Genomic DNA, 12959 nt, shown 5'->3' on the forward strand with positions numbered 1-12959 from the left:
TTTAGCCTACGTCTTTCGTATATAAGCATATCTTAATCTCACTACACGACGAAGAAAATCTTATCTTCAATCATCTCTCTAGAAGAATTCTATTTGGAAGGAAATTTAATCAAGATTCAAAGTTTTTCCCCAAAGTTTATCCGGATTAGAAAAAAACTCGAAATCACCGACGCTATTTCGACACACATCCAAAACTTTTGAGAAGAAGAACTTTACAGAGAATTTTTTTCAATTGCCGTATTCTTATAAACGAGTGGAGAAATTGAAAGCGGTGATTAGAAACAGACGTTTATCATTATGTATCAATCATTATAACTTTCGTTCGGCTTTTAATTATTGATGACATCAGAAACAATAAAAAAATAATTAATGACATGCGCATATGCCAATGCCATATGCTTTTCGCTGAGCAGTGTTTTCTTTCCTTTCATTAATAAAGTGATTAGGATTTGAAACCGCTTATTTCCTAAAATTGCATTTATCCTCAAAAAATGTGACCAGTGAAAGAGTAAGAGGACACCCCTGTATCAGCAAACTTGTCAGATCATGGTCAGATCCACCCCTGATGGATAACCCTGTGAAAAAAAAGCCAAAAATGGCCTAAAGCCAAGGTAGGATAATGAGTACACCCAATCAGAATTATTTGAAATTTTCTCTCCCCTTTCAAAACTGGGAAATTTATGGTGTTAACCCGGTTAAAATCGGAAAACAACAAAACATTTTCATTGGTTTTAGGAGAACCAGACTTGATATTTAAAGCTCACTTTTTCTCTACTCCGGTGAAAGTCGAGTAAGAATTTCTCACCCCAGTGAGTTTTAAAAATCTTAACTTCAGTTCGGCGGTGTGAAAACTTTTTAATCACAACCAACCCGGTGTGAGTTTCAAAACTACACCGGGTCATTGAGGTTTCAATATTCATGGCTATTTTACACTCTTCAAGCAATTATTTCAAAAACTCAATATTCTCCTTTGATCCAGAGAACCACAATGCCTCAATTACTTTAGAAAACAGAAAAGTCCATTCCATTAAGGTTAAGTTGAAAATCTGACAGGAAAAACTCCCGGTTATACGAAGTAAATTCTTATCTCCCTTGGAGCTTCAAATAATAGTAATGGTGATTGGTGATGGAGTGCAAACCATACCAATATCATTTTGTCATCGGTATATAAGTAGAAATATTAGCATGCATCTCCAGAATAGCCACCGACTGGCTCAAGTTGAATCAAATACTTCAATTGAAAATATTTCGAAAGTATTGCAGGAGATATCCCAAAACCGCATGTGTTTTTTTGTTCTCTTCGAAATGAAAATGTGAATAATATTCGATATTTCAGAATGCAATAAAAAGTTAGAAGTGGGTAGATATAGCTGTAAAAACCTTCATTAAAAAGTCTTTAAACTTCCATAGGAAAGCGTGGTTTATGTTATCTCCTCGAAATGGAGATATTGAGACGTAAGTGAGTGGGTCTGAAAAGATTTCATACTTGCCTTAAAAAAGTCTTCAATTTTTTGTAGTACCTTGGAAAATCTAGACTGTCATAATCATATCAGGAACTATTGGTGTGTAGTTTTTGCGTTTTCAAGCAAAATCGAAAAGTGAAAGTCCACTATATATCACTTTTTGCCACTTTTATCAGCGGTTTCCAGTCTATCAAAAAGCAATAACCCGGGGGGGGGGTACTTAGGCAAAAATGGATGATGGGTATGTGCGGACGGTAAGGGTGGTTTTTCACCTTTCAAAGTCTCTAAGCGGAAAAATCAGAAAGTTTTATTCTCTCTCTAAGGTGGAAAATTCAAAATTTTTAGGAAATTTTTTGATTTCCAGAGAAAAAATTGTAATAAAGTCTCTCTAAGGGTCGGTTTTCGGAGGTCCCGTCCACACATACCCCTCATTCGTCAACCCTAGTACCCCCCCCCCCGGCTGTTACATAGTATTTTTTATTCAATGGGGAAAATTTCAAAAATCTGTTACTACTAAGGCAAATATGGAGGGCACGATGATACCTTTTTTGGATTTCCAAAGTCCCGTTAAGGGTCGGAAAAATCAGAAAATCTAATTTCAGTCCCACTAAGGGTATGAGAAATAGGAAAATTTCAACTTTTATGCCCAGAATGATCGAAATTTGGTCAAATTTGTCCCGGTAAGGGTCGTAAGATTCACAAAATTTTCCTTTGTTTTCTCCTTTTTAGTCCCGGGAAAGGGTCCGAGGGTCGAAAGTCAGGTGGCACCCCCCCGTCAGCTCGCAACCCTAGTACCCCCCCCCCTGGGTCCCTGGGTGCTGATCTCCCTTCGAAAAAGACGCTAAAAAATTGATCTTTGTTCATCATCAATTGATTTGAAACTTCAAGAGTTTTTTCCATCGTTGTTTGTTGCCCTTTTAAGAATGAATATCATAAAAAGTTGATTACTGCAGTGATGTAGAAAAACATCATGCACTAAAATTTAAAAACAGGAATCCTGTGAAATAGGCATCTTACTTAGGTGTATCATCCATCTTTTGTCAAAATTACAAAACTTAACAGTTCATAGTTTTTGTGAAGTTAATATTTCGAAGTAAAAATTCATCAACTTTGTGAATATAAAAATAAAACTTGAAAACTAAATTTGGTAAAAAAAATCCCCATAAATAATGTACATGAAACCTCTTACATTTTTACTAAATTATGTTTTTTTTTCGACACTCTAGAAATTGAAATCAATCTCGCTTACAGGATCATCAACTACTTAAGTCAGATAACCACGGATTTTGCCTGTTGGAATAAGTTTGGATAAAAAATTGTTAGATGTTAGATCCCGCTGCTTAAAACGCATACTTGATATTCATGACGTAATCTTTTATACGAAAAACACACGAAAAGCACTGGGCGTTTGCCACCAGTTTCAATGTTTAAATTCAAAACTAGTGGCAAACGCCTGGTGTTTCCGTATAGAAAATTACGTCATAAATATCAAGAATTCTTGTAGAAGCCTATTGAGACTCACGAACTCGATCCCAGTCCCTTAATTCGCTTATGATTTTGATAGGAAAGTTTAAGATTCAGCAAAATCAAAAAGTTGTGTGGCTCTGGGTACAAGATTGCTTTTGAGAGTCTCATTTCTCGGAAAATACCATTTCATTCTACGAAAACTAAAGTATTAAACAATGATTTGAATATTCAAATGCTGAAATCACAAACTTCCAATCGATTTAAGGAAAGAGACGCAAAAAGTACAAATACGGTCAGTTCCCATACAGCACGTGATGTAACATAAATCGGTGCCGTGAGAATGTATCGCCTCAGTCTGTTGAGGTGAATTCAACAAAATAGAGTTCAAATGCCAAATGTAGCTTGAAGCTAGCCTCAAGGTCTCGATTTTCGAAAGTTTCCGATCTGGTGGATCAGTTGGGATCAAATTACGTAAGGTTACAAATCCATCGTTTACGTTATGCGTTCGCGTACGTTCACGTACGGTTGACGTTTTACGTACACGTGGATGTGTAGTAGGGCTCATTTTTCGTTTCTTGGCTGAGTTTGTAACATTTATTGGGTTATTATTAAATGAAGACATCGAATCGTAAGAATTGTTAACGTCTGTATAACCATTATGATACGGTGACGGAGTGTATTGTTGTGGGTAGCTCGCGCCGCACAAACTTGACGGGCGTGGATAAGTATACGCCCCGTTACTAAAAGAAGAGTTTGCTGCTGTTTGGTTATACCGGTAAAAATTATCGTACAGTCGTTTAGAATATTCATTATATCTATTGTTATTGTTGGTGACAGTGTTGTTGGATGAAAGATTCTCAAATACTTCGCGATTCAAGTCATTATATTGCAGCATCATCTCAATTCCAGGTGTTCTGCCCATATCTGATGCCGCATCGCTATTTGAATCATATTGTGGTTGATATCTTTGATCGGTGTCTGACTTGCTTGAATTGACACTGGATAAAGAGTTTGAAAGATGCGGTGGCAAGATGACGGGTGACATAGGGGCATCATCCTCCCGTTGAGGGAGATTCAACCATGAGGACGTACCCCCTCCTCCTTCCTCAAGTAAAGTTCCTGTTCCAGTGTCTAAATCATAAGATGGTGAAGATGGTCGATGCATTGATGCTCTCAAGCTCTCGCTGATAATCATAATGTTATTAAAATTAATCTGTTACTTTCACAAGACAATTTTTTGATTTTTATACCACACCTTACACCTTTTTTTTCAATTTTGACAATTATTTGTGTGAGATTGGTGTGTTTTTAAAATCAATTTCCATAAAGGTCACTTCTACTTGCTGTTGGTGTTGATTGAAATCGAATCTGGAATCTCCATCAATATATCTCCTTTTTATATAACTTGAATGCTCTTTTGTTTTGTGTTTTAATTCAACAATACAATCATCTATTCAGCTCTGCTTGCCCTATAAAATACGAGAACCAGTATCAAAATCAACTATTTCCTATGCGATTGTGAATTGATTCAATCACTTTACATTACCCCCTGAAAAATCGATACGTTTCTAACTTTCCCCTTATTGAAATAAATGATTTCAGGGGGTATAATGAATGAAGGAGAGTGAGAAAAGGTACCATTTGATTGGACAATTCTAGACAATGACAATTAAAAAGATGAAAAAAACAATCAATTTTTTTATTTTTCTTCAAACTTATAAGGGCGTATCCGATCCTCTCATGTGGTATTTCTCAATAAAGCAAAGAGGACTTTCATTGCTGGGCGTAACATTCTTTTTATATATAGATTTTTACGCCATATTTTCAAAATTTTGATTTTTTTCAGTTGAAATGAAAATAAGGGGGGATAGAGAGCAATGGAGCAATAGAGCGGTAAGAATGAAAGGTTTCTAAAAATGAATTAATCTGAGATCTGGAAAAGTCATTATCATCAAGATCGCAAATGGTGTAATCTGACAGGGAGTAAATGGATTCTGTAATTGATGAGATTTATTAGGTTTGCACAATCTAAATATTTCTTTCTTTTTCTCACTCTTTCCATAGGTCCTTTGATCATTTTGATTCTATTTGTTGCATCACGAGAAAGAAAGTTATGGAGATTATTTCCCTTGTGAGAAAGTAAGAAGGATAGATAAAATGCTGATCCTTTCGGCTAATCCAAATGTTGTCAAATTATCCCGCTTTAAAAATTCTTCAAAATTTCACTAAAATTCCTATATTGAAAATGAACAATATCGAGGGGCAATATTTATTTCTTTAAAATTTTAGCGGTTTCTGTTAATTTAGTTACAGGACTGTGACATATCTTGGAAAGGTTCTAGGAAAACTGCCCCCGAGAAAATTGCCCCCCGGAAAACTGCCCCCGGAAAATTGCCCCCTAGAAAATTGCCCCCTAGGAAAATTGCCCCCCAGAAAATTGCCCCCTAGAAAATTGCCCCCCGGAAAAAATGCCCCCCCCCCCCGCATCTTTTTTTCCACTTTTTATAATAATCCAATGAAACTTCAAATGCCATTGTAGCTGTAAAATTAAGTAGTTTTGAATTACTCTTGGGTTACCTAAAACGGGGGGCGCGGGGGTGGATTGGAAAAAGGCTTAAACAGCATAAGCCGTACAAAAAAGAAGTTTACATTCCGAAAAATTGATAAGCGGCGGAGGGGTTGGATCAACAATGTCCCTGGGTAGAGAATTTTCGAAAAATATTATTTGGTGGGGAACTTTTTTTGGGGATACTGTAATTAATTTTTAACTGTGGTTGATTAATTTTAGCGAATGACAGCGCAATCTGTTCTATTTCATCTATTGAGCAACTTGTTGAATTTCAGGGGTTATTTAGCCAAGAAAACTGAAAAATTTTGGGTGGGAACTATTTTGGCGAGTTAGTAAAATTAGTTCCCTTAGCTTAAGATAGCACGGATAGGGCGCTTAGGTTAAGAAATGGGGAAGATTTATTTGAAAGTGATTTTTTACTCGACTATCTTCTCCACCTCATACAAAACTTGTAAAAGTCGTTTTTGAGGCGTCTTTTTTCTTTAAGAATTAAGAATTTAGAATCTTAATTCATTTGATGATTCAATGTTTTTGTATAAAACACATTGAAATTGACTATCGCTAAACAGAGAAAACGCTTTCTCTGTATCCATGGTTAAACCCATTATTCCTTATAAAAAGCGTCAACTTAATGAAAATTACGGCTGCAACCTGCAACCGTTGGACCAAAATATAGCCCCAAAATATTCTAGATCTCTTAATCCGTTAATACGCGATCACGTAAAATTGCGTAATCCAAAATCTCCCAAATGTTGAAAATTGAGTTAAATTTAGTTTCGAAAAATGGAAAAATAGGGGGCAATTTTCCAGGGGGCAATTTTCCTAGGGGGCAATTTTCTAGGGGGCAATTTTCCGGGGGGCAATTTTCCTGGGGGGCAATTTTCTGGGGGTTTTCCGGGGGGCAGTTTTCCGGGGGGCAGTTTTCCGGGGGGCAGTTTTCTCGGGGGCAATTTTCCTGACACCCTTGGAAAGCATACACGAATAATTTTTTGACAATTTTGAGCCTTAAATTTTCTTAGTGGCGTTCTTGAAGTTAATCCACTTCAATTCACAGAATAAACAGGATTATAGAATTTGGAACACAAGTCAAACAAATATGCCTACTAAAGTTTGGGAGTAAAAATTGCGAAATATTCTCATGAATTCAGAAAATTACAAGCAAATTAAGGAAATCTCTTCTATTCTATTCTCTTTCCATGTAACGATTTCAGCCAAAATGTTTCTTATAAACTTGGTTCTAATAAAAAAATTATGTGCATATGAAATAATGTTACTTTCGGTTTGCAAATAGCGAATGTATAATTTTGAAAAATTCATTTTGAAGCATTTTAGGAATTTCTATAACTTTCTTTAACAAAATATTTGCTTGAAGGTAAAATCTAAAATAAAACAAATTTGAAAAACCAAAAATAAGCGCAAAGCTTAGGGAAGTGTATTGCTGAAGGATTTTGTTTCACCAAGACGTTCTTTCACCTCGGCGATGAGATAGATCGTAAATCACGCTGGAAAAATATCCACATCTTAAGAGAGATCATTCAAAATATGTGCATGACCTATCCATTACAATTAGTAAAATTTACACTAAGCAAAGATAATCCGTGTGAATCTTGAAGTATTTTTTCTCAACGGTAAATTTAATGACTTTTCAAGATATTGGGTGTATTCTCACTATTGTTAAACCTCGTTTCTATTTAATTACCAGCTTTAAAAGTTGGTTTGGATTTACCAGGACGGAATGACGTCAATATTTCTGAAGTCGTTGGAATGAAATCTCATATGCCATTTCACGGTCGAAAGGAGTAATGGGTAATCAGGACAATATCCCTCTCTAGCTCTTCGGGCTTTAAGTTCAATTATCAGGACCACTGTGCAATGATAACGGTTTTCTGATGGTTAAAAATCTTGGAGGTTTTCGCGTCTAGCAAACGGGAAGCCGTTATGGAGGGGGGGGGCAATCAGTCCTGATTACCCGAGGTTCATTTTGACTGTGAAATAGTTTATAGACAAACGATTAATATGCCTATCGTTCCCGCCTTTGAAACCATTGCATCGCCGTTTATATTTGTAATGGCAGACCATTTTATGATATATTGTCTCAGGTGTCGGGGGGGGGGGATACCCTCGAAAGTCCCTCAATCCCTATAAATCACACCCTCAAAAGTCCCTCAAAAGGGTACACTAGCCATAATTTTCATTAAAGTGCCACCGCAGAATAACGATCAAATAAGTTGTTGAATTTGGAAAGAAATGTTACTGATAGCCGTTACTTCTGTTAGAATGGCATCTCATCTGAAGCAAAATTTAGTCTACAAATATTAGCAAGTTGTGTCTATCTCATAGATATCTTCTTATAGAGATAAGATAAAGTTATTTATCTGTTTTTTTTTTGTCATCTCTTTTATTACCAAAATAATGGTATATAATGGCTTGTTTATATCATAGTAAACGCTACTGTACTAATCTGCCTTTTTAATGTAATAGTCACGCGACAAGTTTTAGGAAGACTCAAATTTTCTAATTTGCTTTGCTCAGAGCGGTTAATAACTACTTGTGGTTTAAATAGGGAATTTCCCAACAAAAAAGGAATTTCCCTTAATTCGACTCCCTGAGGTAATAAAAAAAGACATATAGAGCTTTGAAAATGGGTAATCAGATCAAAACTAATCCGGAAAAGTGTTTCTAATGATGATAAAACAATAGAAATGCAGTCAAGCTAAGAATGTTACGGTACACCATTTAACCGGAACTAAAATACTGAAAAACGCGCGCAAAATTATGAGATGTTTGCCCAACTTCCTTATGCGTGAAGCTATGAATGCCATCCTCGGAAGCTTTAGGCTTCCTGCGGTGGCAATAAACCATTAAAAGCAAATATAGTCTTCGTGAAGGGTTCCAAAATTACGAAAATCAAAAATCGACTCCCTCAAAGGGTCATAAATTCTTGAAATTTGGACTAAAATTTGAAAATTTTGGATGAAATTTTGGGAAAATAGTCTCTTTAAGGGTGGCAGCAAAAACGTCAAAAAAATTCAGTCTCTCTATAGGGTTGATTTTCGAGCTTGGCTCTGACATAACCGTCATCTCGCAAACCTAGTACCCTAGCCCCATACAACCTAGGCTTTTAGGGTTGGTTCAAAACTAGGGGGGCTTTCCTTTACCATCCCTTAACTTTTGATCCAGTGGGTCTTTTTGGATGAAATTTGGCACACAAGATCCTTGTCACATAAGGTAACTTTTGATAAAAGATTTTTTGATGACATCACTCATCATGCCCAAAGTGAGAAAAAACCGAAAATTCCCTTTTTTTCTTATAAATAGCTATTGTATTCTAACAAAGGCTTTAGAAAAAGTTGCCTGAGTTTAAAATGCTTATTTTATCGTAAATATTCAATAAATTACGGTTTAAACGATATATTTGACATAAAAAATAAATTTGTATTGGAAAAGTGTCAATTTTGTGACACCTTATTGTCAGAAATGTCATCATGCTCAAGGTGTGAAAATTTTTAGATATCAATTTTTTTTTTTGAAGCTAAATAAAAGTTAGGAATTTACAGAAAATTTCATGGCAAAAGCTCTATTATTTCAGGAGCTATTACCAATAATTTAACCTCCGAACAGAAACAGCCCCACCTAGGCCGAACAGGGCTAGGGACCCCTATGTCTGAATAACAGATATCGACCCCTTGTCTGTGAGAAGGAGACCTTGCATCGGCCAGCACTGTGGTATTCCCTGTCATCAATCAGTAGCGTAAATAAAGCTTGGAACACAGAGACGAAACTACACTATTGCTTGGATCAAGTAACAAAAATTAGGGAAAAGCTTAGAAATTTTGTCCTAAAGATCGCTAAAAATAAGAAAATGATAAGAACAATTTTAGGCTCAGAGTGCCAAAACAAAAAAGAGGAGCTTTAATAAGAATTTACTGGTTTATATAAAAAAGTTGTATCCACAAAATAGTTTATTGCTCTCACAAATGAACCATTGGGACTGAACTGAGAATGATCTCGTGCTTTAAATTTTTTTGTCAATATAAAGGGAAATTCTTTTGTGAACAACATACTCAAACCACCACGTGGAATAGTGGTCTAAACTTATTGTAAATATGATATAGGATAAAAATAGTAAAAAATCTAAAATTATATAAGACTGTCATGCATCTGTGAGTGAAAGAAAGACATCCTTTGATAAAACTGTCATTGCCTGAGGTCAATTAATTGGAACGTCACATGTTAATTTTTCACTCCAAAAAATCTAATGGTTACCTTTCGAGTCAAACTTTCATTCGCCCACCAAAACTATTCATGCTCAGCGAAAATATGAAAAAAAGCAAGTCATACATTAGAAATTTTCCTTTCTATTATAAAATAAAGATCTAGATATAGTAAACCTCAATTTATTAAAGAACTCCGTAGATTTGGTGGGCGGAGTCTGGACGCTACTCATCCTTTAAATCCCTACGCATAATTGACCTGTAAATGTCGCATTAAGAAGAAAAATATCTATTGATCCTTTTGAAGTTATGATGAGGCCCTGCTTCCTAAACCTTCTGATTGCTTACGAAGCAGGGCGTTTTTATAGATTAAAGGCGTTGACTGGCGGAAATCCATCATTTAAAAGTTTTCGACATTTTCTATATTTTTCATTTAGAAGACAATCAAAACAACATAGGCGAATAAATTGAGGCACAAGCGAGACATATACGAAAATTTAGACACGGCTCCCAGCTAACCAATAAACCAGAGCATCGATAACGAGAGTTTTAAAGACTTCTGTGATGCGATGCAAAAATAAGCTGATTACCAATGAACACCCTGTCTCACCTCACAGCCACATTGGATTTTCTGAAAATCTCTATCCCAATCTAAATGGGGATAGAAATTCTACTGTTCTCAGGTAAAAAAATTCAATAGGAATGGTTTTGGAGTAGAATGTTTTCCATCAAATTTAAAATGGAGATGAAAACAAAGTCAATTTTTCAGTCGGGCTGAAATTGTTGGGTATTTTTCCCATCGAGCCAAATTTTGGACAAAAATTCCAGTTGTGTGGGAGTCCCACCAGGTCTGTGACACAGGGGTGTCAACGAGCATAAAATACAGTGTGGGGAATGTTAATTTTGCAAATCTTTCTTTATTTCAAAGCGTTTCAAAAAATGTCCTTACTTTGTCTTGGTTTGACCCTTAGGTGAAAAGGAGCACTGCGCATGACGATAAGTAGGTATACAGAGACTCCCATTTATTCAAACCCCAGTATATTTGAAAATTTTGATGATTTGCTTACTAAATTCTATTAAAATTTCCTCTGTTATTCGAACTTCAACTTTTACAAATTTCAGTAATTCGAAGTGATTTCTTTCTCTGAAAATCTCGTCATTTTTAAATTATTGAAGCAATTTCTCTAAAATTTGTGCTTATATAGTTATGTTACACTATCTTAATCCTTTTTTGGTGAAAATCAACCCCATAGAGGTTTAGTTGAATTTTCGGTAAAAAATGAATATTTTTCAGCCGTTAATACCCCGGTTTTAAGTAAATCTCCCTCTCCCCCTTGAAATTTTGAGTCCATGCTGAAAATCTTATTTTGGGTAACCCATAGTATAAGAAAGCCGCGGCTGGAATATGTACCGCATTGTCTTCTCAGTTAATTGCTGTTCCATCTCTGTCTCCGAGCTTTATAAGAACATCAAGATTGTCAGTCTATTATTGGTAGATAGTTTTTGAAATTTTTCTCTTATTTTCCTTCACAAGAAGATTTTTTATTTCTAGATATCTTTGTATCTGTACACAATGAAACACTTTAACTGATTTTGGACATATTTTAGGGGTATTTTGTGGAAACGATAGTTTTTCGCCAAAATTAAAATTATAAGAACTATATTCAAGATAACAACTTTCCTGTCAGTTTAAATGATAAATTTTGAAGGTGCTGGCTTGAAATTTTCACAGAATTTTCTTGATGTACTATTTCATTGATTTCTAGAAAAATTTCACTGAAATATTGTGAAGGCATTTCGAGGCACCTTATTAATTTTTTAGTTCTTTCAGCCCAGCCATTTTGTGCTTGTTTAAATTTCTTATTGTTGATCTTTCCTGCACAATGCAAGTGTATTATCAAGGGCATCGAGGGGCATATCATTAATGTCTAAAACGTACTGCGAAGTAAGTATTAACGACAAACTAATAAAGTTTACCATTAAAGATGCTACACTACTTATTTCTTGATCAACAAATAGTCATCAAATACGACAGAGATAGAACAGTAGAAATTCAGATGTTATCATTCCAGCCGCGGCTTTCTTATACTATGGGGTAACCAAAAGAGAAAACAAATAGTGCAACCCATTGTGGGAATAAAAGCCCAAGTAAATCTCGTCTGTCAAAATCACAAAATGTTTTACTTATTATTGGAATGTTACAGATCATGAAAGACTTACTTGGGATAATATTTGTAAAATTAATTAACGTGGACGTGACAATAAAAGCTTTTACCTGGAGAATGAATCAAAAGGATAGATTTCATGTTTCAGTTCGACCGTTATCTTAATCTAATTCCCAGTAAAACCTGTTTATGTGATTACCAGTTTATAACTATGGCTTCCCCACAAGGTTCGAGCGTCATCACTATTCATAGTGGTAACTGTGTCAATTGCAAAAAACTACCCGTGTCTGGAGAACTCTGCGTCCGGGGGGGGGGCTTAAAGTAAACGACCTACCATACGTGCAGCCCTTCTCTCAGCCCTTAAGGGCCCTCAAATTTTCTCTCTGTACTGTAAGGGTCCGATTTCAAAGGCCTGATTTTGGGCCGCACGTAAGGTCGTTTTTTAATCGAGTGCCTGATCCCCCGGGCACTGTGCTAGGATGTTCCAACTTTAAAAAGGGAAATTTGCCTGACCGAGAAGGATCATATCACCATATGGTTGTCATGTTGTGCCTTTTTGGTCTAGGTTTAAGTTATTACTCCAGAAACTTGAAAAAGTAGAGAAGTAAAAAAAATCTTCAAATTAGATGCACGAACGAAAAAGATTGATTGACGTGATTTTCTTTTACTCGATGAAATATGATGTGAATGAAGGTAATCCTGTTTGATTTGACGTTAAGCTATGATATCCATCCGAGGATTAAGTCATTAGTCACAACAAATCACATGTAATCAGCCCCGTTTGCGCTTAAATCAAAGTAAATCCAAACCTAAGGATGGTCCTCTTTTTTCTACTTTCCCTATCTTTTTTGAATGTGAAATACGATTCTAAAATTTTGAGCTTCTTATTATTTCTTCCTTCTTTTAAACTTTCTCTGTAACTATCACGTTTGTCTTCTTTTCAGGAACTCAAAAATAGGTGCTTAGAATTTCATCGAGAGCTTGTCGTTCAGGGCCGCATGTATCCTCGATTTGTTCAAAGGTAAAGCTGCCGAGAGCTAGAGTTGAATCTCATATGTATATAGACAAGCCATAATTTTCA

General features: G+C 35.7%; 1 protein-coding gene across 1 annotated transcript; it reads right to left on the bottom strand.

Moving 5' to 3' along the window:
• Nucleotides 1-3136: 3136 nt before the first annotated feature.
• LOC136818807 (uncharacterized) lies at nt 3137-4378 on the bottom strand. Its single transcript, XM_067075044.1, has one exon. It carries the CDS (start codon nt 4123-4125, stop codon nt 3172-3174), a length of 954 nt encoding a protein of 317 aa, XP_066931145.1. The 5' UTR covers nt 4126-4378; the 3' UTR covers nt 3137-3171.
• Between the last annotated feature and the right edge of the window lie 8581 nt (nt 4379-12959).

This window comes from Clytia hemisphaerica, unplaced genomic scaffold (genome assembly GCF_902728285.1).
Source record: "Clytia hemisphaerica strain Z4C2 unplaced genomic scaffold, Clytia hemisphaerica genome assembly, whole genome shotgun sequence".
In the NCBI taxonomy this organism is placed as follows: Eukaryota; Metazoa; Cnidaria; class Hydrozoa; order Leptothecata; family Clytiidae; genus Clytia; species Clytia hemisphaerica.

Excerpts from the sequence above, each read along its gene's own strand:
- LOC136818807 (XM_067075044.1), bottom strand. The coding sequence starts at position 4,125 with ATGATTATCAGCGAGAGCTTGAGAGCATCAATGCATCGACCATCTTCA.